Raw genomic sequence first — 25,842 nt, 5'->3', positions numbered from 1 at the left:
CGTCGGACGGTGAGAGAGCATGTCAGCCCTCCTAAAGAGCCATAATCCAAAAGCTTTCTGGACAACTGAGCGGTGTGGGCAGTGCTGGCTGGCACGCAGCTGTGTGATGGGGGTGGGGGTCGTGTGGGTGGACAGCGGAAACTCGGCCCAAAATGGGAACACAGTGCACCGCCACCATAAACCCTGGAACACCACCTGTCAAATCCCACCATGGTACGATCCACATTTGAACCAAACATCCCACACTGTGGAGCGCTTTACTTTCTAAAACTTGTAAATGACTAACTTAAATATTTAGAGAATAATCACAAATTGTTACAAAGTGTGCAAAGTCGTGTGTTTAGTGGGGGTGGCTGGGTGGGGGACTTGGGCTCGTGACCTCCTCGTATCTTTGTTACGGCTCTGCTGCTGAGTGTTAAAGCCTGTGCTATAGAGTCCCACAGACCTGAAGACAGCACCACCACTGCTCAGCGGATCCAATATCAAGCTCAACTTCACGTGCAAATCACCCAGCTGTTATGCAACCCCCCCACCCTTTCTCTCCTCCCTGTCCTCAAGTTTCATCTCGATTCCCCCTCCAAGTGCTGCTACTTTACACCAAGCTGTCAAGAGTATTGCGGCAAAAAGTGTGTGCATGACTATAGGATCTTTGATACAAGCCGAACCCTCAGTGCTCGTGTGGCTGACAGCTGTCTATTTCCAGTATATCTGCAAGTCAACGTGTCGGAGATGTGACTTTTCCTGTAAGTGCATGGGCAGGGTTTCAGATATCTAGTCCCGGGAAGTAATGTGGCCAAAATGTTTAAATTTTTTAAATACGTGTGATGAAAAAGTGCTGCAGCTGCGAGCTGGTGGCAGTGAGCCTGAGCAGAAATGAACTTTTTCTCCAGCATCTTTCAAAGCATTCAGTGAAACAACGCACAGACACATGCTTTGGCTCGCATCCTTGCAGCGTCCTCCTCTCTTCTTCCCTCCCTCCCTCTTCCTCTCTCCTCTTTTGAATCTCACACACTCAGCCCACTGGATCATTTTTAATCCACATCATGTGAAACAGAGACGTATGCCAAAGCAACCATATGGACATAAACCCTCCCCCGTTTTCCCTGCACTCACACACACACACACACACACACACAGAGTTACATAGTAACCCGGATCACATGTGCGTCACCAAAACGAGATGTGTGTGTTTGTGAACCCTTCGTGCTGAGACACGTGTGTGTGGAGGACCAACCCGCTTCCTCTGGTGGCTGCGAGGGGAGGGAATCCAATACAGTTAATTGACAAACCGAGCCTTTTACATAACCGCTGGACTCCGTCTAAGTGCTGCTGTCTGAATTCCTCCCCACCCGCTGCTGCTCTCCCTCCCTCTTTAGTCTCCATGACACCCTCTCCTCCTCCTCCTCACACACACACTCCATCTCTCCTTGACTTCTATCTTCACGGATGTTAAACCAGCAATTCGCACCAGGATGAGGAGAACAGCAATCATGGCACTTGTTCCTTTTCCCTCCACCTCTCTCCTCACTTCTTCGCCTCCGCTCGTCTACCCTCCTTGTAGAAGCCAGGTGTGGCCTCAGCATCTGTTATGGCTCCACTGAGGGAGACCGCGACGCCTCCCGGCGACACACCTGCACGCACACACACGGCTTGTCACACGAACTGAAATAAACAGTCGACACAAACGCTCATATCCACAATGTTTATATATATATATTAATATATGGTCATTTAGAAAAGAAAATAACAGTACAGATGGAGGATTTCAAAATAAAGAGGCACATGCATACACTTGTAAACAGAGATGATGACACACTTGGATCAATCTGAAGTCAATCAGAAAGACATCCAGGTTTGAATGACAACAGTTTCAAGTTTCCACAAGGGTCTCTTTATATCTTTGAACATACTGCATTTGAACACATCACAATTGCTCAAGAAGAAGCGTTTCCAGTGAAGAACAGGTTCTGTCCTAAAGTACATTAAGTTACTGGAGACGTCGCCTCCACTAGGCTGAACGGTGATAGAAAAAAAACAGGAGTGAAAGTAGAGTGTAAATAATTAAAACATATTCTTGATTTACATTTCAAGTCCAAACATAAGGAAGTGAAGTTGTTCAAATAGGACACATTCCTTCATCGCACTCCCGGTGTTAGTTTTCTATGTTGTAAGCGTATCTACCATTTACACGCTGTCTTCAAAGAGTCTACACATCCCTACTGCGTTCACCCGTTAGAGCCGCAGAGAAAATCACAATGAAGAGGTCGAACAACTAAAAACATTTCAACTCAAAAGTGATGCACGAAATTAAAAAATAAAGTCAGCCAGCATGCAGTCAGTACTGCATGCTGGCTGTATGCATGTTTCCCTACAGTGCACAGCTGTCTAAATAATGCCTCAAATCTTTATAAAAACTGCACAGTTGCAGGAAGTAACAAAAAAAAACCCCAAAACAAAAACAACAGTAATTAACTTTTTAACAACAAAGACGTGTGATGGATGAAAACCGATTGTTGCACTTGATCTCAAGCACTTGTGCGTTGGCAACAATAAAAAGGACTTGACTGAATGTCTTCTCTACTTGGTCTGAGGGTAAAACGTATCATGATCCATTCAGATGCCATGATATTGCCATCAGAGAGGGTGAAGTATGAGAAAAAAATAAAAACCCACCCCTATAAATTACTGCATAACACGCCTGACTCATGGAGTCATTTCAGTTTATACCTTCACCCCAATGAATCGATGCACTAATGGACTCCAAAGCAAAGCAGTCATGCTAACGCAAACGGTAATCTCTCAGGCTCTCATAGAGAGTATAGCTCTATGTATGTATGACTGCTGGCAAATAAAGGGAACATTAGTCCTGCGCGCAGACAGGCAGCAGAAGCTGTAATTATATGGTCCTTAATTACATGAATAAACTGAGACAACAGAAAAAAAAGCAGGTAAAGAGATAACATGATTCAAAGCCAGAAGGGTGTGCTGTTTTACAATAACCAGCTCTGGCAGGCAGGGTGTGGGTCTGGTGCAAAAGATTAAACAAACTGTGTCCCAGTTCAGGGCTGGACCCTCTGTAGAAAGCTCCAACCTGAAGAAACTATTCCAATAGCAGCTAGATGGTGCATTCAGGTAGGTCTTGTTTAGATTTGTTTACTTTAACTGAGTTTTCACTGAACTAATTCAAAATAACCTTCTAAAGTTAAATATGTGGAAAATATATCAGCTTTATCATCTGAATGCTCCTGTAGATGAAGGCTGTTGTAGATGATGTGGATGTCCCATAATTGAAGGATCACCTTTTGAGCTGATTACAACATATTTAGTCAACAAGTACAGACTGATGAGGATCCAGCCTCTCTGTTGGTATCCAGCAGCATTAGCTCTAAAGTTGACCCTCCGGCCTGACACACCCGACTGACCGAGCAGCAGCCACTGTTACATTGTTGTTAAGTGTCTGTCGGGTCGTCTTGTCCTAGATGATTTCTTTTAACGGTGACTTTGACTTCTCAGTGAGAGGCAGACTGGGGCTGGAGGGGATCGCTGACTGGTTGGAGAGGTGGTGGAAGGTCAGTGACGGGGTTTCAACGGGGCTGCACAGGATTTGGAAGCGCTGCGGGATAGAAAGGTTGCAGTTAGTTGACTGTGGATCAGCGTCATTAAAGGCACAAGACAGTTTCACATCCAATAGCAGGAAAAACACATTGTATCACCTGTGTCAGGGTTCCCGGGGTAGTGACCAGGGCGTAGATGGCCCAGATGGGAAGCAGAGAAACGGATGAGAGGGTAAGGATCCAGCCCAGCGTTGTGGCCCATACTGGAGCCACCAGTCCTTTCCCCAGGCTCAGTGGTGACCAGCACACCAGGGAAAATATAAATGTGGCCTGAAGAGGGGAGAAAGGAGGACGGGGTAAATACTAAAGGTCTAGACTTAGACATTTTAGGCCAAAAATGGTAAATCAGTGTTTCCCAGTTAAACAGCAGCAGCGATAAATACCCTCCCTGAGAGCCCTTTAATAGCAGCTGGATGCAGACGAACAGGTGGCTATTTACTCATTCGCTGTTATGCGGTCGATGAGATGTCTCCTAATGCTCTCAATAAATATGAGACCGGGAAAGAGTCTGGCTCTGTCCAAAGGCAGTAAAACACCTCTGCTGCACAATAAAAACATGCAGTACCTCTCCCAGATTTTCATCTGTGCAAAACGTGTTTGCTGATTATATTTTTATACTAAATTACAACTACGTGGACAAAAACAAAGAAACCCCAACGACCCTGGGAAAGGGCGTGAAATACGAATCAAACCAGAACGCAGTGATTTCCAAAACGCTGAAGGCCCATATTTAACCTAACAAGTGTAGAAACAAAGAAGTTTCTCAACATAAGATTTCAAAGAACAAACAGATTATCATTAAATGACTCAAGGCTGAAAACCAATGATCTTTATGGTTTAAGGCAGTGCTGCGTTTAAAAAAAAGACACAATTCTGTAGTGGAAATCATTTCATGGGCTTAGAAATACTTGAAAATTGCAAGTTAAACCTCAGAAAGTATCTAGAAACCCTCACAACCAAACAACAACAAAACAATTCTATAAACAAGAGAGGCGATGCTGCCGTCTTTGGGCCACAGCTGATTTAAGGATGGTCTGACTAAATAAGACTGGAACTTCTTTTTGGAAAGCACTGACTCTGCATCCTAAAGAGGACACACATTTATTGTTTTCAGAGCACGATTCAAACCTCAGCATGTAAGATGTTATCGAGCGCATTACTGGGCACAGAATGGGTGATTTAAACCATCGTATCACTGATGGGACCGTTAATGCTGCTAGTGCATAAACAATCATGTGAAAAGAGTTTTCACAGGACTCTATGTGGTCACGCGGAAAATTAAGCACACCCTTACTGCATCCATAGGAATTAACAGGGAAGGTAGCAGCCGAGTGCAAACCACAAGACTTCTGGAACAATGTCCTTTGGACAGAGGAGACCAAAGTGGAGACATTTGACTATGATGCACAGCAGGAGAAATACAGCATATCAGCACATAACAACTGTCAAGCACGGTGGTGGAGGGGTGATGATTTGGGCTTGACAAGACTGGACTCCTTGCATTGATCGAGTTGATCATGAACTTATATAACAAAATATTCTAAACTCAAATTACAGGCTCTCTGTTTAACCCTTTAAGACCTGCCGTAGAACCAAGTCCGCCAGAGCTTATATTATATTTTTACATGCTGTGGAGCCATTTTTGGGAGCATTTCAAGTTGCTATACATCAATACAACCATTCTAGTCCAAGGTTTAATAATATGTATGCATTAAGTGCATAGTAATTACATAAATTGCAAAAAAGTGCAATAAACTACAAAGAAATTGAAAATCGTTTTTGTTTTTTAACATATACTTCTAGTTAGAGAGATTTAAGAGGCTTATCCCTCAAAACTGTAAATACAAAAAAGTTGCACAAAATAGTTTCCCACCACAGGAAATTTATTTTAAGTGTCTTCATAGTTTTAGTTTTGAAATACACCAATTTTTATATACTGCAGGAAAAACAAAAATAAATATTATAATGCAAATTTGCAAAAAAACAGCATTTGCATCAAAATAAACTATTTCCAGCAGTGCAATATGAGTCCTAAGCATCCCAGAAACGACACAGAAAGTCATAAAGTCAAACATAACTTTTAAAAACACCAGTATAAGCTCATAAGGCCCTGATGGTAAAAAAAACTACATTTCCGCAAAATGACGTCACTTCCGGATTCGGGCAGGTCATGGCGGACATGTGATAGTTCGCGCTGATGGACGTAGGAAGTGAAGTGTTACAAACAGCTGATCGGATCGGCAAAGCATGTTTCTGGAATATTATGTTTTTGTTGCTGCAAGTGCTTTTATGCAATTTTTGCAAAGCAATATGTGGAAGGAAACGTGACCTAGGACAAGCTGATGGCATAAGATGGAAGTACAACTCCTCCGGTTTCATATGCAAAAAAAATTATTGCGCTAGCTTACGTGGTTGCAGAGCTACCGGGATTTAAAAATAGTTTTGCAAAACGGAGCATGCCCGCTCCAACCAGCTTTAAAGGGTTAACAGGTAAATCTTGGCAGAACTGGGTCAGATAACAGGACAATAATCCCAAGCAAAACTGTCAAACCACGTTCTGCTCGTATAACAACACCTCGGCACAGCTGTAAGTGACCAATCCAAAGTCAAGACCAGTCACCTATCGAAAACATCTGGAGCATTAGCAAACAAAAACATGGGTAAGGAGGCTGTGAACAGTTCGTAGCAGCAATTTGATCTTGTCAATTCCCAAAGACTTCAGACTATTTTCTAAAAACGAGTATCTGGAGCGGGAAGTGTTCCCCAAACTGCAGCTTTCTTGAATGTGCTGCTGGCATCAAATTGAAAAGCAGAATACATTTTTCCAAATAACTTTTGACATGCTGTCTTTCTTCTGTTTCAGTTGAATGTAGCCTGAAATTATTTGCATTCAGTTTCCATTTACATGTCAAACAGTGTTTCAACTCTTTTGGAAACTGCTCGCATCCAGTGCTTCTTGAGTCCTGCCAACGGAGCTCATGATTCATTTTCTGCTCTGGAGGTGGTGGAATAAAAACCCAACCTCACTGATAGAGAGACACAAGTGGCACACAGATGAACCGTGATATTTTCCTGAGAGGCGGAAGGTGGAATCTTTATGAAGTCCCACACCTGTGCTAATGGGCATCCTATTTCACAGCAAACAGCTCATAACAAAGTGGAGGTCAGCGGGTGGAGGTTACTCACAGTGCACACGATCGGGGTCAAGTATTTCCAGCACAGGTTGAAAAAAGGAAGAGGGCTGTAGCCGGTCATATCCCTGATGTTGGCGCTGAAGCGCTCTGCTCCTGTGGCCAAAACAAGAACACAGTGAGGTTTGGTTGTGGTTCAGTTCACATCATGGTTTGGCAACGGTGGCCAACTGTACTTAGAGAACATTTTTTCTTCCTGGTATTCACCGCCAGAGCGGAAAATACAAGCAAAAAAAAAAAAGGAGAGAAAAACAAATTATAACTGAAATCACCGCTGCACAGGACAAACAGCCAAGCTGCTGTTTACAGCCTGTCCACGCTCATACACTGACATCACGGTGAATGACCTTTGACCTTTCAGATATGAAATGCCATCATGTTATTTTCTCCTTTTGGGCAGTTGTGTGGAATTTTATTGTAATCTTGTGATATACTGGCGAAGCTGAGGACACACACCAAACTGTCTGACTACCAACCCTACTGAAATCCACACTAGTGCTTTTCTCTGCAGGCTTAAGAAAGTGAGCAAAATGCTATCAGTACCTACAGCTTTTCTTTTCTGTCTGGAGTGGTAGTAGGAGGAGCACAAACTGTCACATACTCTGCAACTTAATTCAGTTTTATTAATATTAGGGATGCACTGATACCGATACTGGTATCGGGTATCAGGGCCGATACTGTAAAATGTGTGTGTACTCATACTCGTAAAAGTTAACCAATACCATGAACCGATACTAACTTATTTCATTAGTCAGAGGGTGGCTTGTCATTTCTGTTGTAGTTTTTTAGATTGGCCACTAGGGGGACATCCCGTGCTAAACAGGCACAGGGTTAGGCGAGTGAGACTGGCGGCTCCAGATAAAAAAGAGAAACTGGAGGCTGCTGTAGCTAGGCTAAACAAAATGTCAGCAGTGTGGACCAGAACAGCCAACTTTAACTCAGGTTTTGGAAAAGCGATGAAAAATGTCAAGAGAAAATCCACGGGCAGTTAAAATAACAGAGGCTCTGACTCATTTTATCGCTCTGGATGACCAGCCAATGTCGGCCGTGGAAAACACAGGATTGCACCGTCTTCTCAGCATACTCGAGCTGCGATATGAAATTCCCAACCGCCCATACATCAGGGAGATAATGGTGCCAAAACTTTCTGAAGAGGTAAAGAAGTGTTTATTTATTATTCTGAAAGCTCGAGACAGTGCCAATAGTTCAGTGATATTTTGTTAAATTACAATGAGGAGACTCTGCAATAATTTAACAGAAGTGCTTATTTTTCACTTCAAAATTTTTTGTGGTCATTTTTATTAAGATTTTATTTTTTATCGGCAGCAAATAAAATAAAACCTGTCTTCCAATTCATTGCATTTGTGTGTGGTAGAAGTATCGTTTTTGTACTCTGTATCGGCAAGTACTCAGATCCAAGTATCGGTATCGTATCGGTTTGAAAAAATTGGTATCGTTGCATCCCTAATTAATATATAACACAACAACCTCAAGGCGCTTTATATTGTAAGAAAAGAAACATCTACAATATTAAAAAGGAACTCCAACAATCAGACGACCCCCTATAAGGAAGTACTTGGCGACAGTGGGAAGGAAAAACTCCCTTTTAACAGGAAGAAATCTCCAGTAGACCCAGGCTCAAGGAGGGGTAGAAACAGGACAAACCACCACACTGTAATGACTTACTCAATAACCTTAAAGCAATTTTGACACATGAAAGCTGGAGAATCTCGGGAGAGTCGGCTGAGGAAGTTGTCTGCAGCTTTTCTTTCAGTTACTCCACCTCAGAAGGTAAAAAGAGGACACATGACACCCACTTGCTGGTGGTAAATTTCCAGTTATTCCCCTGCTCCGTTCTCAAACGAGTCCAAGACCGTCAGACATTCTCACTGCTAGTTTAAGAATCATGCCTCCCTTGGCTGTCCCCCACGAACCGTTCCCTCCAGGGCCACATAACCAGCGGTACAGGAGTGTTAGTGGTCATCAGAGTCCTTAAAAAACTAAATTCCCACAGCTGTAAAAAGGGGGAAAAGGTGCAGCTGAGTTGTGAACGCTGTGGTGTGGTATTTTTGGTCCTCATAAGCACCCACACCTACAAACACATTCTCTGCTGGAGTATTCAGCCTATTTTTTATCTCATGAAATGGCAACATATATTTTTTCTAACACTTAAAGTCGACTGTCTAACCTCACTGAGTGTTTACTGCATTGTCCTGATGTATGCATATAAAACACTCCCTCCATTGCACTTTTAAACAAACAGTGTTTTTGTGAATGCTTCAGACCTCCATGTCTGGCTGGAGTGGGGGCTCCCTGGGGCCAGCAGACTGAGACTGAGAGGCGACAGGGCCCGGAGGCTGATTTAGGGCCCGGAGGAGACAGACAGGGGCCTGGCTAGGAGCCAGTCTCCTTACAACAGTGGGTAGCTGCAGCCATGTTAATATACTGTCTACTGCCTCTAAGTGGAATGTCGGAGGAGGGGAGGAAGTGGACAGCGAGACTGTGTGTGTTTATCAGATTTGAGGACTTATATTCATTAGTGATAAAAGTTCTTTTTATTTTCTATATAACAGCAACCAGCTTAAGATTATGTATAATCTCATTATCCTACTGCCTGAGCTCCAACTGAATTTAATTAAAGTCAGACTAGCAGAAATGACTCGGACACTATTTTTCCATTAATTTAGTGCTACATTAAAGAAAAGAAAAGAGCAAATAAAAATCAAACAAGAAGAGAGGAGACCAAAGCAGGAAAAAGAAAATCAAAGAAAATGGAAAATAAGCTAAAAAATGGAAAGAAAAGAGAATTCAAAACAAGAGTGGAAACAAGATAAAGGAAAGAACCAAGAAAATAGGATGGCAAGAAATATAAGAACATTGAAAAAAGTATTTAAAAGAAAAAGGGGAAGAGGAGTTAGGGAAATGAAATGTTACACCGGAGTCAGTTTGCGAAGGATCAGAAAGAGAGCAGTGTGATGAAGAGAAAAAAAGGGGAAGACAAGGAAAAGATTAAAATTGAAAGGAAATGAAAGATTAGATTGACAAGGAGATTAGATAAAGACGGAAAAGGGGGAGAGGAAAGGGAAGGAGAAGGAAAAAAGAAGTACAAGGGCACACAAAACAGAAGAGATGAGGAAAAAGGGAGATGATCAGAAAAGGAAGGAAAAGGAAAGGGGGAAGAAGAGAAAAAGGAATGGGAAATATAGAGTGGAGGGAAGAATCGGGTGATGAAAGCGCAAGGAGCAGGCTAGAGTTGGGATTTGTACCGTAGACCCAGCCGATGGCCAGAGACTGGAAGATGGAGAGAAGCAGCAGACTGGCTCCACTGCAGGAGAAATGGTCATAGATCTGGAACACATACAGACCACCCTGCACCACACAGAAGAGACGAATCATTAAAAACAGGCTACTTCTCCAACACAACACATCCATCCACCGGTGTGACTTACCGGTGTGACCATGACCAGTCCAACCAGGAAGCAGACGATGCAGACAAACAGCAACAGCAGCTCTCTGCGGTGACCTCGTCTGATCAGGTGAGGGTACAGGTCAGTCACGGATGTCATCAGGGCCTCCAGGCTCACAAACTGCACGAGACACATATGTCGGCGTGTTTCCGTGACACCGAACGCAACGCGAGTGCAGAGAAATTCAAAGTTTGTCGAGGGTGTTAGTCTGCATCTACCTGTGTGTCCAACCCCAGCATGATGATCATGAGGAAGAAGCAGACAGCCCAGAGTTGGGGTATAGGCATCATGGCTACAGCTCTCGGGTAGGCGATGAAGGCAAGCCCGGGTCCTGAGAAGACCATGAGACCAAAGATATTACAAACAATTAATATTTGTTCTGACAAAAAATAATGGAAAATATTTACTATTTTTATCACATTATCACTCAGAGCTGAGCTCGGTTTTGCCGGAGGTTTCTTCCTTCAAAGACGGTTTTCCCTTCCCACTGTTGCCAAGTGATTATTAATGGGTGGGTTGTCTGTGTAGCCACCACGAAGCACAACATTATATACCAGCTAGGCCAACTTCAGTAACCCCACAAACGTCACTGCTGTTTAGTTTTCTGTCTCCATTTATGTTGGAAGTGATAGCAGAGCTGTACATTTTAATTTTTCAGAAATCCCTCAGTCAGAACCAGAGATGGGCAGTAACGAGTAAAGTAAGGGATTACTATTGCAAAAACGGTAATTAGATTACCGTTACTTTCCCGTAGGAACGCTGCGTTACTGCGTTACTAAAACCGTGATTTTTTTTGCGATAATGTCTCATGACAATGACGTAAGCGAGTGCGACGTTCGTGACAACAGCTGTGTGCAGATCAACAGTGGATAATATATCGAGTACGGAGAGAGTATGAGCGTGCAGCGTTTAAAGCGTGGAAGTACTGACCTTACTTTGAGTTTGATTCCATAAAAAGTGACAAAAACATTAGTGTCCGAGGTGCATGGGAAGAAAACTTCTTTTTACAGCGAAAAAAACCCTAAACAAGCTCCGCGTGTGCAACGACGTAATGGGAAACTCACAGAGAAACTCGCGGATTCTTCAACTGACCGCTGCGGCACACCTGCACCAGGGTAAACCTCCGCCTACGCCACTCCTGCTTTACAGGTGAAAATAGAGCAACAGGACCGCTAGTCTTTGATGTTATTTATTTTCTGCTGTGTTTTACTTGCATCTATTTGAAAGACTGAGTGTAAACACAAAAAATATTTTATTTTATGTGCTGGAATGTGCAGAAAATAGGTTTAAATATTAAACTAATTTCTTCAAGTCAGAGAATGGTGCATATAATTTAATTTTTACTTGATGCATAAAGTTAAAAGATTAAAACTAATAAAACAAGTTTAAAAAGAGACTTTTTCATTTGATTACATTTTGTATGATGGATTGTAGAAAAAGTAGAATTGGGCAGAAAGATCTATCACTTTATCACTTATTCAGGTAAAACTAAAGGTGTGTTTTTAAAAAGGTAACTAAGTAACTAAGTAATTAATTACTTTTGAAAATAAGTAATCAGTAAAGTAACGGGATTACTTTTTTGGGGAAGTAATCAGTAATTAGTTACTATTTACTTTTTTCAAGTAACTTAACCAACACTGGTCAGAACATGCTATATCATCTTTAGATGGAAACTAGCGAGCTAACTCCGTTAAACTTCATAAATTCTGTTTTCACGGATGCCTGGATGTTAAACTTCATTGTTACACCTGATAGAGGAGCCACACTAATAATTTTATTGAAGATGAAAGAATTTAGACAGTTTGTAACTCTCAGTGACGCCGCAGTGTTCTTATGACTTTGGGACCTGAAGCAGAGTTTGGACCCGGAGCAGGCTAATGACGTCGGACGTAAAGACTGGATTGGTATGTGTGACTAATTTTATGCTTTATTATTATTTTTACCACAAGGGCATCTTGATAAAATCTGGTTTGGGATCACTATCACTTCTGATTGTTTCACACTTCCTCCTCCTTTAACAGTTAAATTAAGAGTTAAATTAGCCTGTGGCACAAAAAACCACAAAGTCACAGTCTGCTGACTTATGCTGACAGTTCTGTGTCCTGAACGAAAACGGTCTCTCACCTGATTGGGCTACGGTGCCTATGTCCACGCCTTGTTCCTCAGCCATGAATCCCAGCACCGAGAAGATAGCGAATCCTGCCAGGAAACTGGTGGCGCTGTTCAGGAGGCACAGCATAAAAGAGTCCCTGGAAAAATACATAAATACACACACAATTAATCTGAGTTAACTAATTAGATTTCAATACTGTGCTGTCCAAAAGTCTTGAGCCACCCCTCATTTCCTTATATTTGAGTGGTAAAATCATGCAAACATACATGAAAATCCAGGATATGAGGCAAAAAGGGAGTTTGTACAATTCTGACAAGCTTGAAAGTCGATATTTGATACGACCAACTTAATTCTTTCAAACAGCCTGAACTCTCTTATTTAGCTTTCTTGTTATTTCTTTAAGAAGTCTTCAGGAGCAGCTCTCCAGGCTTCTTGAAGCTCTTCCCTGAATGTGAAGATGGAAGTTTTTGGCTAATAGGTCTAATAGTGAAAATGGTCGGGTACTAGGACTGGACTGAAAGTAAGTGAAAAAGCAGCCAATGTCCAAAGAAAGAACCGTGAAAGACCTTCGGAAGTCTGGAGAACTATTACTCAAAAAACTGCACAACAGTTTGGCTCCTGGTAAGCAGTATATACAGAGGGTGTCTCAAGAGTTTAGCACAGCACTGCGCTGAACACAAAAACCCCCTGTGAAAACTGAAAGACAGAACACAACCCCACTGATGACTTGATCTGTCCTGTTACTGTAAATACAAGTCAAGAGTCAAGAGCTCGGCTCTTCCTGAGTGTGTGTGTGTGTGTGTGTGTCCTACAGTGTGGGAAACATGGCAGCGAGGGCTTTTCTTTAAGGTGTGGCTGTATCAGTGTGTTTTCTCTGTCCATTCCAGCCATTCCTGCTGGAAGCCATCTGACCAGTGGGAGCTTACATCTTACATTTCAGCAACTACAGTTTGTCTCAAGTCAAGTGGAAGAAGGAGAAGCTGTGTGGCTGACTCTGTTTTTATGTGGTTGTATGCATACATGTCTGTGTGTGTCTGACATAGTGCCTCACTTATAGCAGTCATTGTTGTATTTGTTGTAACTGCCCAGAGCTGTGAGACTTCCCAAGCAGATTCCATAAGAGAAAAATATTTGGGTACCAGCATCCATCCATACCTACAGAAACAAAGAGAAACAGAGAGCGAGAGGAGAAAGTGAAAGGACATGTTAGCCCACAAGCTCATATCTAACTACTGATGTACTTTATCAGCCTTGGCTGCTGTTTTGGGTTAAAGGTACACCGTACAAGATGTTCTATATTACACAGTTTACAGGTAACATGACACAAACTTGGCTAATTAACAGAAACAAATAGATACTGATGCTGTCAAACTGTACCCACACGATAATAACAAACACTTTTTTCACACCAGCGAAGAAGAGTTTGAAAGTCGCTTCTGAATTTATAGAGCGCAAAACCACAGCGACAGTAAGATCTAATGATCTAGTGATGAAAATGTGGCACAGAGCAACAAATCAGATGTCACGTTGTAAACTACATTCAACTTCACAACAATAATCCAATCTCCTTCCTGCTGTATGGCCGATCTGACATTTACTCACCTGACAGCGCGGCTCTCCTACCTGTAGGAGCTGCCGTACGACCTGTAAGAACGACTAGAAAACTGTCCTCCGACGTGATGCTTTTCAAAATCTGCCACCGTTTACGGACACATAAAGCGAGTGCGCGTTTGTGTTGTTGTACCTGTGGGTCTGCCAGGCGGGTAACGTTGGGTTTGAGGTAGTAGATGATTCCCTGGGTGGCTCCAGGCAGGGTGGCACCACGCACCAGCAGCACAAACAGCATTACATATGGAAAGGTGGCCGTCAGGTACACCACCTAGAATGTACACAAGAGCGTGCAGGGATGTGGTCGCAGAGACAAACAGGGAGGATGTGACTGTGATGTTCTTTAAAAAAAAGAAAGAAAATACTACAAGAAGGAAAGTTGGAGTCTTAAAATCTGTTGACTGACGGCGGCGGAGGCACAGCAAATAAGTCCGACAATGTGGCTGCAGTGTCGTGGCCCTTATGTCTCATGTGCTACATGAAAGGAGAATTATGTTTTGGACTTTACCGCTCCTCGAGGTTCTTTTTAAAAGACTTTATGTCACCATAAAAATGCTCCTGCCGTAGATATTTTTAAAATTTTATTAATAAATGGGTGCCATTAAGTTATATGTACGCATGTTTTGTTTATGAGGTAGGCATTTGGTTTTTTATTACTTTTTCATAGTTCCTTTGGAAACTTTTTTCTTCTCAAAAATGCATGTTGGCTATGCACTGTGTAAGAGGGAGAAAGTCACACACATTCTCCTGCTTCTACCTTTCTTTCTAAGCGACCTTTTGATTTGGAAATATGTCCAAAATCAGCCAGGCGGAGTTATAAAATCCCCTAACCTTTTCCCTACCCATGCTGGACAACATCCACCAATATTCACTCTTAAATAGTACATAAAGTACATAAAGTAGTATTCAGGATAGGGCTACCACAAACGATTATTTTGATAGTCGACTAGTCACCGATTAATTTTGCAATTAGTCGACTAATCAGATCATCATCCATTGGACGTAAAACGTACAGCTTATTGCACCAGCAGCATCTGCTCTTATATAACTATCGTTAGCTTACAGCTTTAAGTGTTTAAGGTATGTGCTAACTAAAAATAAAGACAAGATGGTAGTTTATTACATTTTAATGAAATTTGCAGATTGTTTCGGTGAAGTTTAATAAACTCCTTGCTATCTAAAATATAACAGGACACCTGAGTATATTCTCGAGCATCTCACACTTCTGATAATCAGCTGTCTGCTTGACGTTTATTCAGCTGTGTAAAAACTATAACTTTAATCTCAGCCAAACCGATTTACTCAGGAACAAATAAAATACTAAAAAAAAGCCAAACAATAACATTTTAAGTTATCTAAGTGACTTATATATCATGTTTAACCTGAGTAGAGAAAGACGGTGGTGGGTTTGAAAACAATTTCCGGTGTTCTCACGGCTCTAGTGAGCCTAGCCCCCGGCTAGCTATCGAGCTAGTGGGTAACAGACGTCTCCAAAAATGTTGGAGCGCTTTTGAAAATATGTGGTCTTGATAAACTGAGCAGATATTTGAAGTTTACACAGATACATTCTCGCCTGAAAATATGTTAAACGTTTATTTTGTGACCCAGAAAGAATAATACGAGTAACATTAAAACTAACTAGCTGCCGCAATTGTTGGAAACTGAGCTGGGCTGCGCTGTAAATTCTGGGACAGAGCTTCTTCTTCTTCTTCGGGGTTTAACGGCAGCTGGCATCCTTGTACATGCAGTGCTGCCATCTTCTGTTTCAGTCCGTTATTACACTCTTAAATCCTACTACTTATTCCTGCGTCTTTTGTGATCTTACAAAGCTTCAAACGGCGCGTCGACTATTAAATTAGTCATCGACGATTTTGATAGTCGACGTAATCGTGACTAGTTGACTAATTGTGGCAGCCCTAATTCAGGACGGGCCTAGTTTCTTCATATTTTAGTAGAGAAGCCCTGTTTTTGACAAGTGAGCCAGCGCTGGCTCTGCTGCACACCATATAAAAAGTTACCGAGAGGCGACCACCTCAAGTGACACCTATATTTATCTGACCCTGTGCTCTGGGGGATTGTAAAAACAGTTTTCACACAGAGGTCAAAGCAGTTTCTCATGATATCCATTTTTGTGGGCACAAAATGCTGACTTTAAAATTCAAACACTAAAACTAGAAAAAGTGTCAGAAGTGGAACATTCGCAAGAGCTCAAACACTCTTGTTTTCATCACTTGATGTGGGTGAGCACCTGGAAACCACAGATAGCACAAAACATGGACGTAGCCTCAAGGCTGGAACTGTGATGCTAATGCTATGTCTAAAAACTTGCATTCAGTATGGTTACCTAAAAGTTTTCTGGTGCTACAGAAGACTAACGCTTTTCTGACATGACTGCTGAACACTTTACTGCTGAGCTCATGGGCTCAGTCCCTCATTTCGGCCAGACTCCCAAAACTTGTTGGTCACAAGTTGTTAGTCAATGAGCGTGAACTCGTCATATCTTACACCAAAGATGGATGCATCCATCTTTTACACTGTCTATGGTGGCAGCTTAGACATGTAACTGAGACAGAGAGGGAACTTGATGAAGCTGATGTGTCGACTCCTCACCTTCCCGGTAGACTTGACTCCCTTCCAGACGCAGAAGTAGCAGATAAGCCAGACGGCGGCCAGACACAGAGCCAGCTTCCAGCTGATCGGGCCGAGCCCGTCCAAAGTGCTGGACAGGCGGAGCACCTCCCGCCTTTGAACACACATGCAGCAGGTATTAGCACCAAAACTGTTTCAAGCCTCATCGTCAATACTCTAAAGATGTTACACTCACTCCCAAAACTCCATGACAGGGGAAGTGGCGTTCTCTGGCAGGCTGCTCACGTTGGCCGTTTGGTTGTAGGAGTCATATGAGAAACACGCTTCTGCAGGAGGACACACACAACAGACCCCAGTTTGCCTCTTAAAGTCTTTTGCATGGTAGCGTCAAATTGCAAGGACAACAGCTTCTGATTTCCTGTTTTTACTGACTCGTGTTCCATGTGTTATTACAGTGCGACCACGGGAGCTCCGCCTGGAAGCTGTAGGACAGGTATAAGAGAGCCCAGGCCAGGATGACTATGTAGTAAACACAGCCATGCAGGATCATCACCTGGCTAGCGTAGCCGAGACCTAAGGAGACACAACAAGTTGCAGAGAAGACAAGCGGACACGTGTGGTGAGTTATGTGAGCATGCAGAGTGGCATAAACGAGCTTCAAAGCCTCCATGAACACGCCCTCTGTTATCAGTTCCAAGTCACTTGAGTTTGAGATGAAAGCATCCCGTTACTCAGACACTCGACTTGCAGCCCACACTGAGTACATCTTCATTAGATATGAATGATAGTCTTATGAGGCCCTGAGTGGGTTACAAAGTGTAGGCTGTTTGGTTAGACAAATAGCTGTCTGTGGTATCCGCTAATGAAATTCAGGCCGCATCTGACGACGGGCACGCTAACTGCACAAACCAGCGAGGAATTCCAACAGAAGCTTTTCTTTGTCCAACATTGCAATAAGTACGAGGACATGTGCCCGAGGAAGTGCAGGAGTTTATTCCAGTGCTAAACACATGGCCTTCATGCAGCTAGCTGTCAACAAAAACAGAGTGTGCGCAGATATGTGTGTGTGTGCGTGTGTGTTTGTGCATGCATGCATCTGCAGGCCATATGGGCCAGAGTGGCAAATGTTGGGACAAGAATAATTTTTCATTAAATAAAAAAACAAACAAACATGGCTCCACTGACACAAACACACACATACACCAATTTCAGAGGCGGTCCAGCAGCTAGCATGCTACTAGCATTAGCTGAGATGGACAAGCGTAACTGGAACATTTGGGTCTTGTCTCTTCTACACCCTCTTTGTCCCTTTCAGCAACTTCTTTCACACTTTCTCTAGAAACATGGCCGTTACCCTCAGGGCTGCATTGCTTTGCTAACTACTGGTTGGAATCTGTGTAGCAGGTTAAATATTTTTTGGTTTTTTTCCCATGCATGCCAAAGTGGCACACCCTGCTAAAGTGTTGCGCAAACACAAAAACAGCTCTGAGGCTTGTCTAAATCTGAGAAAGAAATAGATGACTGTTGTGTTTTGTAAGAAGCCTCTGCTGTCACAAAAATGCCCACAAGGTGTCAACTGGCAATGCTGAACACAAAGCTGTGAATGACAAAAGCCTCGTGTCCAGTTAAGCATTATTATTATTATTGTTTTTTTGGGGTTTTTTTGCAGTTTCTCTTAGTGTTTGGTAAGGTCGCAGCACTAAAACCTGCTTGGGTAGGTTATGGAGAAAAAGAAAAGGAGTTTAGTTATGGTTCTTTACAAGATTAACACTACACCTTGAAAAACGTGATGTGTCCATGTGACACTCTGGAGATGAGAGCAGTCTCATCACAGGGTCCCTTCATATAACATAGACTTGCTCTATCCCTCACACCATCTGTCCCGTGGTTTTTTCAACTGCTGTGTTAAAGGTGAAAGATGAACTTGAAACTGTTGGGTTGTGATTGTGTGTTTGGTTAATACTTATCTGAAACTCCTCTCTTGGACAGCGAGATACAAAGAAAACAAGACACTCTGCATGCTGTTCGTGGTCGGCAGGGAACGTGGTGCCTTTTGCACTCTTGAGCTGTTTTAAAGCACAAGCTGAGCTACACTTTCCACTGCACATGCACACAGCTGGCATTTTCTGATTGCAGACACACTGTTTGTACAGGTTTTGTATTAACGTGGAAGCTTTGAATGCTTGCGCCAATATGGATGAAGAATGAGAAAAAAAAGGCAAGGGGTAAAACCAGAAAACAGCACCGGGCAAAAATCTTGAGCTACCCCTCAACTTCTTTATAAGTTTGGTTCCAAGGAGTCAGACTTTCTGGTAAAAATTTTTTAAAGTGGTCTTTAGCAATAGTTCTCCAAACTTTCTGAAGATCTTTCAAAGTTTTTCCTTGGACATTGGCTGCTTTTTCACTCATTTACCTGTTTGTTAAGCTAATTAACACCGAGCTATCATTCAAACATTAAAAAGGCGCCAAACTCAGAGGATGAACCAGTCTTGTGTCTAGATCTAACAGACTTAACCTTAGCAGGATACAATTTTAAACTGTATCTTTAGCAGCCTGTCACAAAAACACATAATTTGTTACGACTTCCTTTACTTTGATCTACAAAAGATAACACAGTCTGACAGGTGTAACATAGTACTTTTATACCAACAAAGTGATTCTTCAAGATATCTTGGCATGGTATACAGTGTGTCCTTGGGGAAACTGGACAAGTGAAGGGCAAAAGAAGAAGAGGCAGTTCTAAAATGTATAATCGATGAACAGTATCTGAAGTCATGTCCTTAAGAAATACGAAAAATCCAGCAGAGACATGAAACAGGACCTGAGAGATGCATTTGGCTCTTCAATTGATCCATTTACTGTTCACTGAAGCGTCATCAGAAATGGTCTCAGTAAGGGTGGCTGTCATGAAGCCATTCTTAATGGAGGGAAACAGGAAGAAAAGGCTTCCTGTTTCCCAGAAAAATTACGCAAGAACATCAACATGTATAGACAGAGAGTTACAACAGTGAGTGTCTACAGCCAACTGTAAAACACGGTGGAGGCTCTGTCATGACTGCAATTACCCGAACCACACTACCAGTGCACTAAAAACATACTGGACTGAAAAGACGCACACACATCTATTTTAAAGAGGTGCAAGCACAAACTCGTGCATGCAGTTATACAGACATTTGTCTTTGGAAGACTGAATTTAATATGCATCTAATAGTAACAATAATACATATTTGATTAAATAATGAGGAAAAAAATAAAAATATTGGCTGATATTACTGTTGGCTACATAAAACAAAAGGAAATAAGAGTACCTCCAAATAATGGGCACATATTCCTCCAGGCACTGACCCCTCCCAGGCTGGTGTACTGTCCCAGTGAGGTCTCCAGGAGGAAGAGGGGGATGCCGCACAACACCAGGAACAACAGGTAAGGTACAAAAAACACACCTGTGCCAAACATAAAAGGTGCTTTTAAGGACTTTCTCTGATCACATTCAGACCAGCTTAATCTTAATTTCAAGTCACAATAATTCTGAGAATGAGACTGGAAAAATAGGACAGGGAAAGGAGAAAAAAGAGACAAAGACACTTTAGACAATGCCAGTTTTACTTCCTCTCTTTACCTCCTCCATTTTTGTAGCAGAGGTAAGGGAACCTCCAGACGTTTCCCAGACCGATGATCTGCCCGGCTACGGCCAGAAGGAACTCAGCCTTGGAGGCCCACTGGCCTCTGGCTTGTAGGCCGTCTTTGGTAGCTTCTTTTCCCATTGGCAGGCTCCCCTGGGGGAACTTGTTTAGCAGTGTCCCAGCAGGGTTTGGAGGCAGTTGATCAGGCATTGCAGGTTCTGGCAATGATACGAACACAACCCTGAATAAGGTGGAAAAGATAACGGAGAAGATCAGGATGAAAGCAAATAACAGCTCACAACTCGTTCGGACTATTTGGAGCAAAAATAAAGTACAAGAAAGTAAAAGAAGGGGGCAAGAAAGATCTCACATCTTCGCAGCCAAGCCTGAACGACAGGAAGCCGAGTGTGTCTGCTGGCAGTTGGTTTGGCTGCCTCACTTATCTACGATGCTCGTGTCAAGGACAAACTAATGTGGGTGTGTGTACTTTATCTGTGGACTGCAGGACTCCCCCTTACTAAATGTGTCAGTTTCACCATAACTGGGAACTCCTTCATACATTTAGGTGTTTTGTAAATGTGCACACGGTGATGGACATCCAACATTCAATAACTATGTCTACCTTTTACCTTAACTCCATCCATTGACTTGTAAAACTCTTTATTAATTTGTCCTTTAGTAAATTAATATAGTTATTACAGCAGCAATAAGACACTCTGCTCCTTGTTATGTTAAAAATCTCTGATATTCAGACTATTGTGACTCACCAGAGTTTATGATGATATTCTTTATTATTCGTTCATGTAGTGTTAATTGAAGTAGAGCCTCTAAACTTTAGAACATTTCTTAAATATGAATTAACTGTTAAATCCCAGCAAAAGCAGTGAGGGTTACAATAGCTAAGGTTTCGTAACGTGTCGGAGACACTTCCTCGTTTACTTTGCGTAACCTAGATCCCACTCTTCCTTTCATAAACATTGTCAGGCCACGTGACCACCAAATACTGATATAACAAACACACCCGGCATCTTTTCTTTTATAATCACTTCTTTTTTTAACCTTCCACCATGACTGGCGCGCTTATAACACCGAACATAAAAGCAGAAACGCTGACAATGTAACAACACATGTGCAGCTTCGGTTATCCTTGAAGTGAATGCTTTCCCTGTAACAGTTCCGTGCTGAGGTTAAGCTAACGGCGGGGACCTGAGCGCTAGAGGCGGGATTAACACTCAGGATGCTCAACGAATAATGGCTGTAATTATTTCCCCGGACCTTTGTCGTTACGCTCGCTTGTTATTTCACATATAATTTAAAAAATGTGTCAGAGAATTCACGGTGATATTGCCTACCTCTACGTTTCCAGTATTTCCTAATACCGCGACCACCCCTGTGTACCGGCAGGGAAATGGTTTGTTCCGGGCACGAGCTGCTGTGTGAGGGACTGCTGGCCAGTGCAGCGTCTCAATCCAAATTTATACAGGCACTATGTTTGGGACTGGTGTGGCGAGGGGATGTTAACCCGCAAGATGCAGGCTACAAAATGAAACACAAAGCATCATGGGCAATGAGTAGTGTAATTTAGCGTTGCACAACAAAAGACTTACAACACTGTTATTGGGTACCTGCTCTCCCCTTCCTTATCAACCTTAAGAATCTATCGCGTGTACTAAACCCGCTCTTTCCTCCACGTATTTTGGGTTATTTTCTGATGAATATGAGTCATGTTAGGTCGTTTCTCAGAAACCTGTTTCCCACTATGTTTTTTTGCTACCTGTATCAGTCAGAAAACTGGTCTTTTCTGCTGTTACATCCTTAGTAGTGTTGCTTGTAGGCCATTAAAAAGCTAACATTTATTAAGCTATTTATCATATAGTAGTGATTGTGTCTCCATTATGTCAGGCTTTCATTTTGCTGCCACCCACCTCAAATTTAGATGTGATCACCCTTAGAAGGCACTTCTTAGTTTTATTTATCCATAATATTTGAGTGATGCATAAGAATGGGTTATGCAATTCATAATAATGATAACAGCACCAAAACTAGTCAAATGAGCGGCTATTAACCACATCCTTCCACATTGTAGCTGCTTTTTCTTTTCTTGATGAAATTTACATTCTGTGTGATGGCATAAGCTGAAATGGCAGCAATGCTGAGGGTTTCTGGCAATGCACTGATTTCACCACATCTATCATCTGCCACACACTTATCTCGCGCTGTCCTACTTGCTGTCGCTCACAGTAGGGCTTAGAAAGATTCCTACCTAAGTGATGTCATAATTAGAGCTGGTGGTTCAGGTGTGCTCGGGGGCATGCTAGTTCATGTGTGGAAACACACAGGGCGTCAGAGGGGTTATATGAGTTTATGTGTTTTTAACTGGGTTTTAATTTAATCAAACCATAGGGTTTTTTAATTAAACTGTTTTTATCACTTAGGTGTATCTCAACATTCAGTTATGCAGACATATGTGTTCTTAAAAGCAATTCTTTGTTTTGCGGGCGGAGTGGAAGCTGTTTTGGTTCACAGTGCACCTTAACAAAGAGGGGATGCTTTTTATTTACATCTAGTCAAAAGTGTTGGTAATAGTGTTCTAGTCACACTAATTTTGTGATTCTGACAATATCTCAGCTTGCAGTGATGCAAGCATTTTATTTTAAAAATGGCACAAATGGGAATTTCTTCTGAATGGGTAATGTCAGCATGTTCACAAACGTTTCATTTAATCAAACCCCTAGTTTTAATTTAACTAGTTTTTACACATCTACTGGGGTTTCTTTCCAGGGTTGATGCAATCATTTTATTTAAAAATCGGGATTTCGTAATGTTGAACTAAGAGTGAGACAAAGCCAGCTAGTTTTTAACACAGTAAATGGTCACAAATAACATTCAGTCCTTTAGAAAATAAATGCTATAAGCAGGCAGTATCATTCTTTCAAACTAATTGTGTTTTAATCACACTCATTTTGTGATTCTGATGTCAAAGCAGTGATGCAAGCATTTTATGTATTTAAAAACGGATCCAACGGCCCAGACTTATAGGCACCCCATCTATTGTTTTTAGCACCCAGTCCTATATGAAGCGTTCCTGAGAGCGTGAGACCCTCGCCATTTCTCGTCAGGACCAGCGCCGGTGCAGACCATCTTCTACCCACACAGAGCGTTTATGACCAGCCGGCGTTGCTTATGCATAAGAGAAAAGCGGCAATACAACGCGGTTCTCTGCTCCAAGATACCCGGTCCTTTCACACGGTAAGCATGTGTGTTATAGCCGGCGCTTCATAAATGTCTGTCTGGCAGCGCAGATTATTCAAACTGTTTTTAAAACGTGACTCATTTGTTGTCCAAAAAACATTTCAACTAAGTTACTGATTTAAAAATATATATTTTTGAATTTTTTGCTGGATGTCAAACATATATGTTTGACATCCAGCAAAAAATTCTGGGCTTTTATTTGTCCCCTTGGTCCAGTAGTGCCACTGGACTTTTGTACAGACACTTTTATGAACCAAAGACAAAGTCAATAAGATGAAAATGAAGACAGATAAAACCATCCCTGAGAAAGGAGGGTAATTAAAAACAAGCAGAATAATCAGATGAGACAAATAGATTTTAACTTGATGTATGTAATTTAATTAGCTATGAATTTATGGAATTCTGTAACATAAGTGATAATTTAATGAAATCTGGTCAAATAGAATTTACTTGACTGGTATATATTACGTTTAAACCAAGCATCTGCCTTAAGGATGAATTATTTGGATGTATACACCTTTGATTTGATATATTTCAGGTACATTTTACCCCAAACTATTGCTTCATATTTATTGAGTTTGAAGAATAAGTGCAAGCTGAATATAATAATTTGACATTTGCTTAAAGGAAATTTTGCCAAGACATGAAATAAAGTAGAGAGTTGCATCTGGAACTTGTGAAGTGTTGCAGCGTTGATGAAAGCAACCATCGGTTAGTCAGGGAAAGGATCTGCTGGAAGTCAGATCAGCTGATTCGATCAGCTGGATTGAATCAGCTGACGGAGAGAAGTCTGTTTCAGGTCTTTTAAAGGGGGTTTCTGCATATTATGGTGGAACGACTGGATTCTTCTCCTCCATTACCTGATGTAAAGCCTGACTGAGCTCAGGCAAATCTTAAACTTTCTACCAATTTGTAGAAATACGAAAGACTCCATTATGCTGCATACCTATTAGAGCACTGGGAGTTGAGATGAGACACCCTATACTAACTAATTACTGCAAATATAGAACGCCGTAATGAATACAAGGTGATTTTGACTGAATGCAATCAACATACCACAAGATATGAAGACTACATTTCAAACTGACTACATCACATCCATAGACCTTTTAGAGTGGCCATAATGATCATGGCTGTGTACTTTTCAAAGGTTTAGATTATATGTGTTTTAAAGGTCAGATTAGCAAACAGAGTTTACGTTTACTGAACAGTCACTGCTTGGTTTACTCTGAAGTGGGAGTAAAAAAATGCATGCATTTCAAAATAGATCAAGATAACAGAGTCCCCTAGTAACGTGCAACAACAGTAACAAATGTGTAGTTTGAGTCATCACATTTTTGTGTTCCCAGTGTTGCTGTTGAATGCAATAATCCAGGTTATTTAAGGGCAAGAACAGGACATCTTATCTTGTTTACGTCTTGTGGAATTGTACGATTATGTTGATAAAGGTTAATCATTAGACAGTGGTAGATACATATGAAGGTCTTCTGTTCTCTACTGTCCACATGAACCAAATAAAGCTGTCTAAATACAGCTATACTCACTTTGTTAGGTACGCATGTTCAGTCACTCGTTAATGCAAATATCTGATCAGACAATCACACTGCAGCAATCAGTGAAATTTGGCATCTAGACGTGCTGAAGTTCAACCTGAGCATCAGAATGCAGAAAAAAGGTGATTTAAGTGTCTTCGAATGTGGCGTGGTTGTTGGTGCCAGGGGGGCTGGTCTGAGTAATTTGGAAACTGCTGATCTGCTGGTATTTTCCCACACAAACCACTCTAGAGTTTTTATAAAATGGTCAAAAAGAGGAAACATTCAGGGAGTGCAGTTCTCTGGGTGAAAATGCTGGAGGTCAGCGGTACATGTGCGGACAGCTTTGAGCAGATAGGACTTAAATTACCTGTCGTTCCAAGCAGTGTATGGAGAAGAGCATCATAATGTGCCATCTGCCCAGCCACTGCAGCAAAAACCACACTGGGTCACTGAGAACAAGAAACTGAGGCAACAGCTTAAGTGGGCTCACCAAAAATTTCTGCTGCAACATTTGGATGATAGAGTGTGAACAACATGAAACATGGATCCATCCTGCCTTGTATTAACAGTTCAGGCTGCTGGTGGTGTAATAGTGTGGAGATATTTTCTTGGCCCCTCTGTACCAAGTGAGCATTTTTAAAATGCCACAGCCTACCTGAGGCTTGTTCCTGACCATGTTCATCCCATTATGACCACAGTATACCCATCTTCTGATGGCTGCTTCCAGCAAGAGAAACACCTTATTGCAAAGCTCTGATCATTTCAAACTGGTTTGATGAAAATGACAATCAGTTCTCTGTACTCAAACAGCCTCCACAGACGCCAGATCTAATAAAACACCTCTGGGATG

General features: G+C 41.9%; 1 protein-coding gene across 10 annotated transcripts in view; it reads right to left on the bottom strand.

Annotated features, from left to right (window-relative positions):
* Window positions 1-1,941: 1,941 nt before the first annotated feature.
* LOC146492097 (sodium- and chloride-dependent GABA transporter 2-like) overlaps window positions 1,942-25,842 on the bottom strand; it is a 40,674-nt gene continuing 16,773 nt past the window's right edge. For 2 of the 10 annotated variants that reach the window (XM_085150732.1, XM_085150734.1), the window contains 14 exons: window positions 20,202-20,446; window positions 19,891-20,025; window positions 17,015-17,155; window positions 16,818-16,908; window positions 16,604-16,736; window positions 14,130-14,264; window positions 13,437-13,540; window positions 12,397-12,521; window positions 10,491-10,603; window positions 10,255-10,392; window positions 10,072-10,174; window positions 6,801-6,901; window positions 3,714-3,884; window positions 1,942-3,613 (listed from right to left, as the gene is read on the bottom strand). In XM_085150732.1, the coding sequence (XP_085006858.1) occupies window positions 3,476-3,613; window positions 3,714-3,884; window positions 6,801-6,901; window positions 10,072-10,174; window positions 10,255-10,392; window positions 10,491-10,603; window positions 12,397-12,521; window positions 13,437-13,540; window positions 14,130-14,264; window positions 16,604-16,736; window positions 16,818-16,908; window positions 17,015-17,155; window positions 19,891-20,025; window positions 20,202-20,415 (1,842 nt within the window). In that variant the 5' untranslated portion in view covers window positions 20,416-20,446 and the 3' untranslated portion in view covers window positions 1,942-3,475. The other 8 variants (XM_085150736.1, XM_085150739.1, XM_085150731.1 and 5 more) reach the window with 7 other exon arrangements.

Source organism: Neolamprologus multifasciatus, chromosome 23, assembly GCF_963576455.1.
Source record: "Neolamprologus multifasciatus chromosome 23, fNeoMul1.2, whole genome shotgun sequence".
NCBI classification, from domain to species: Eukaryota; Metazoa; Chordata; class Actinopteri; order Cichliformes; family Cichlidae; genus Neolamprologus; species Neolamprologus multifasciatus.
This window is presented reverse-complemented; position numbering and strand designations above follow the sequence as displayed.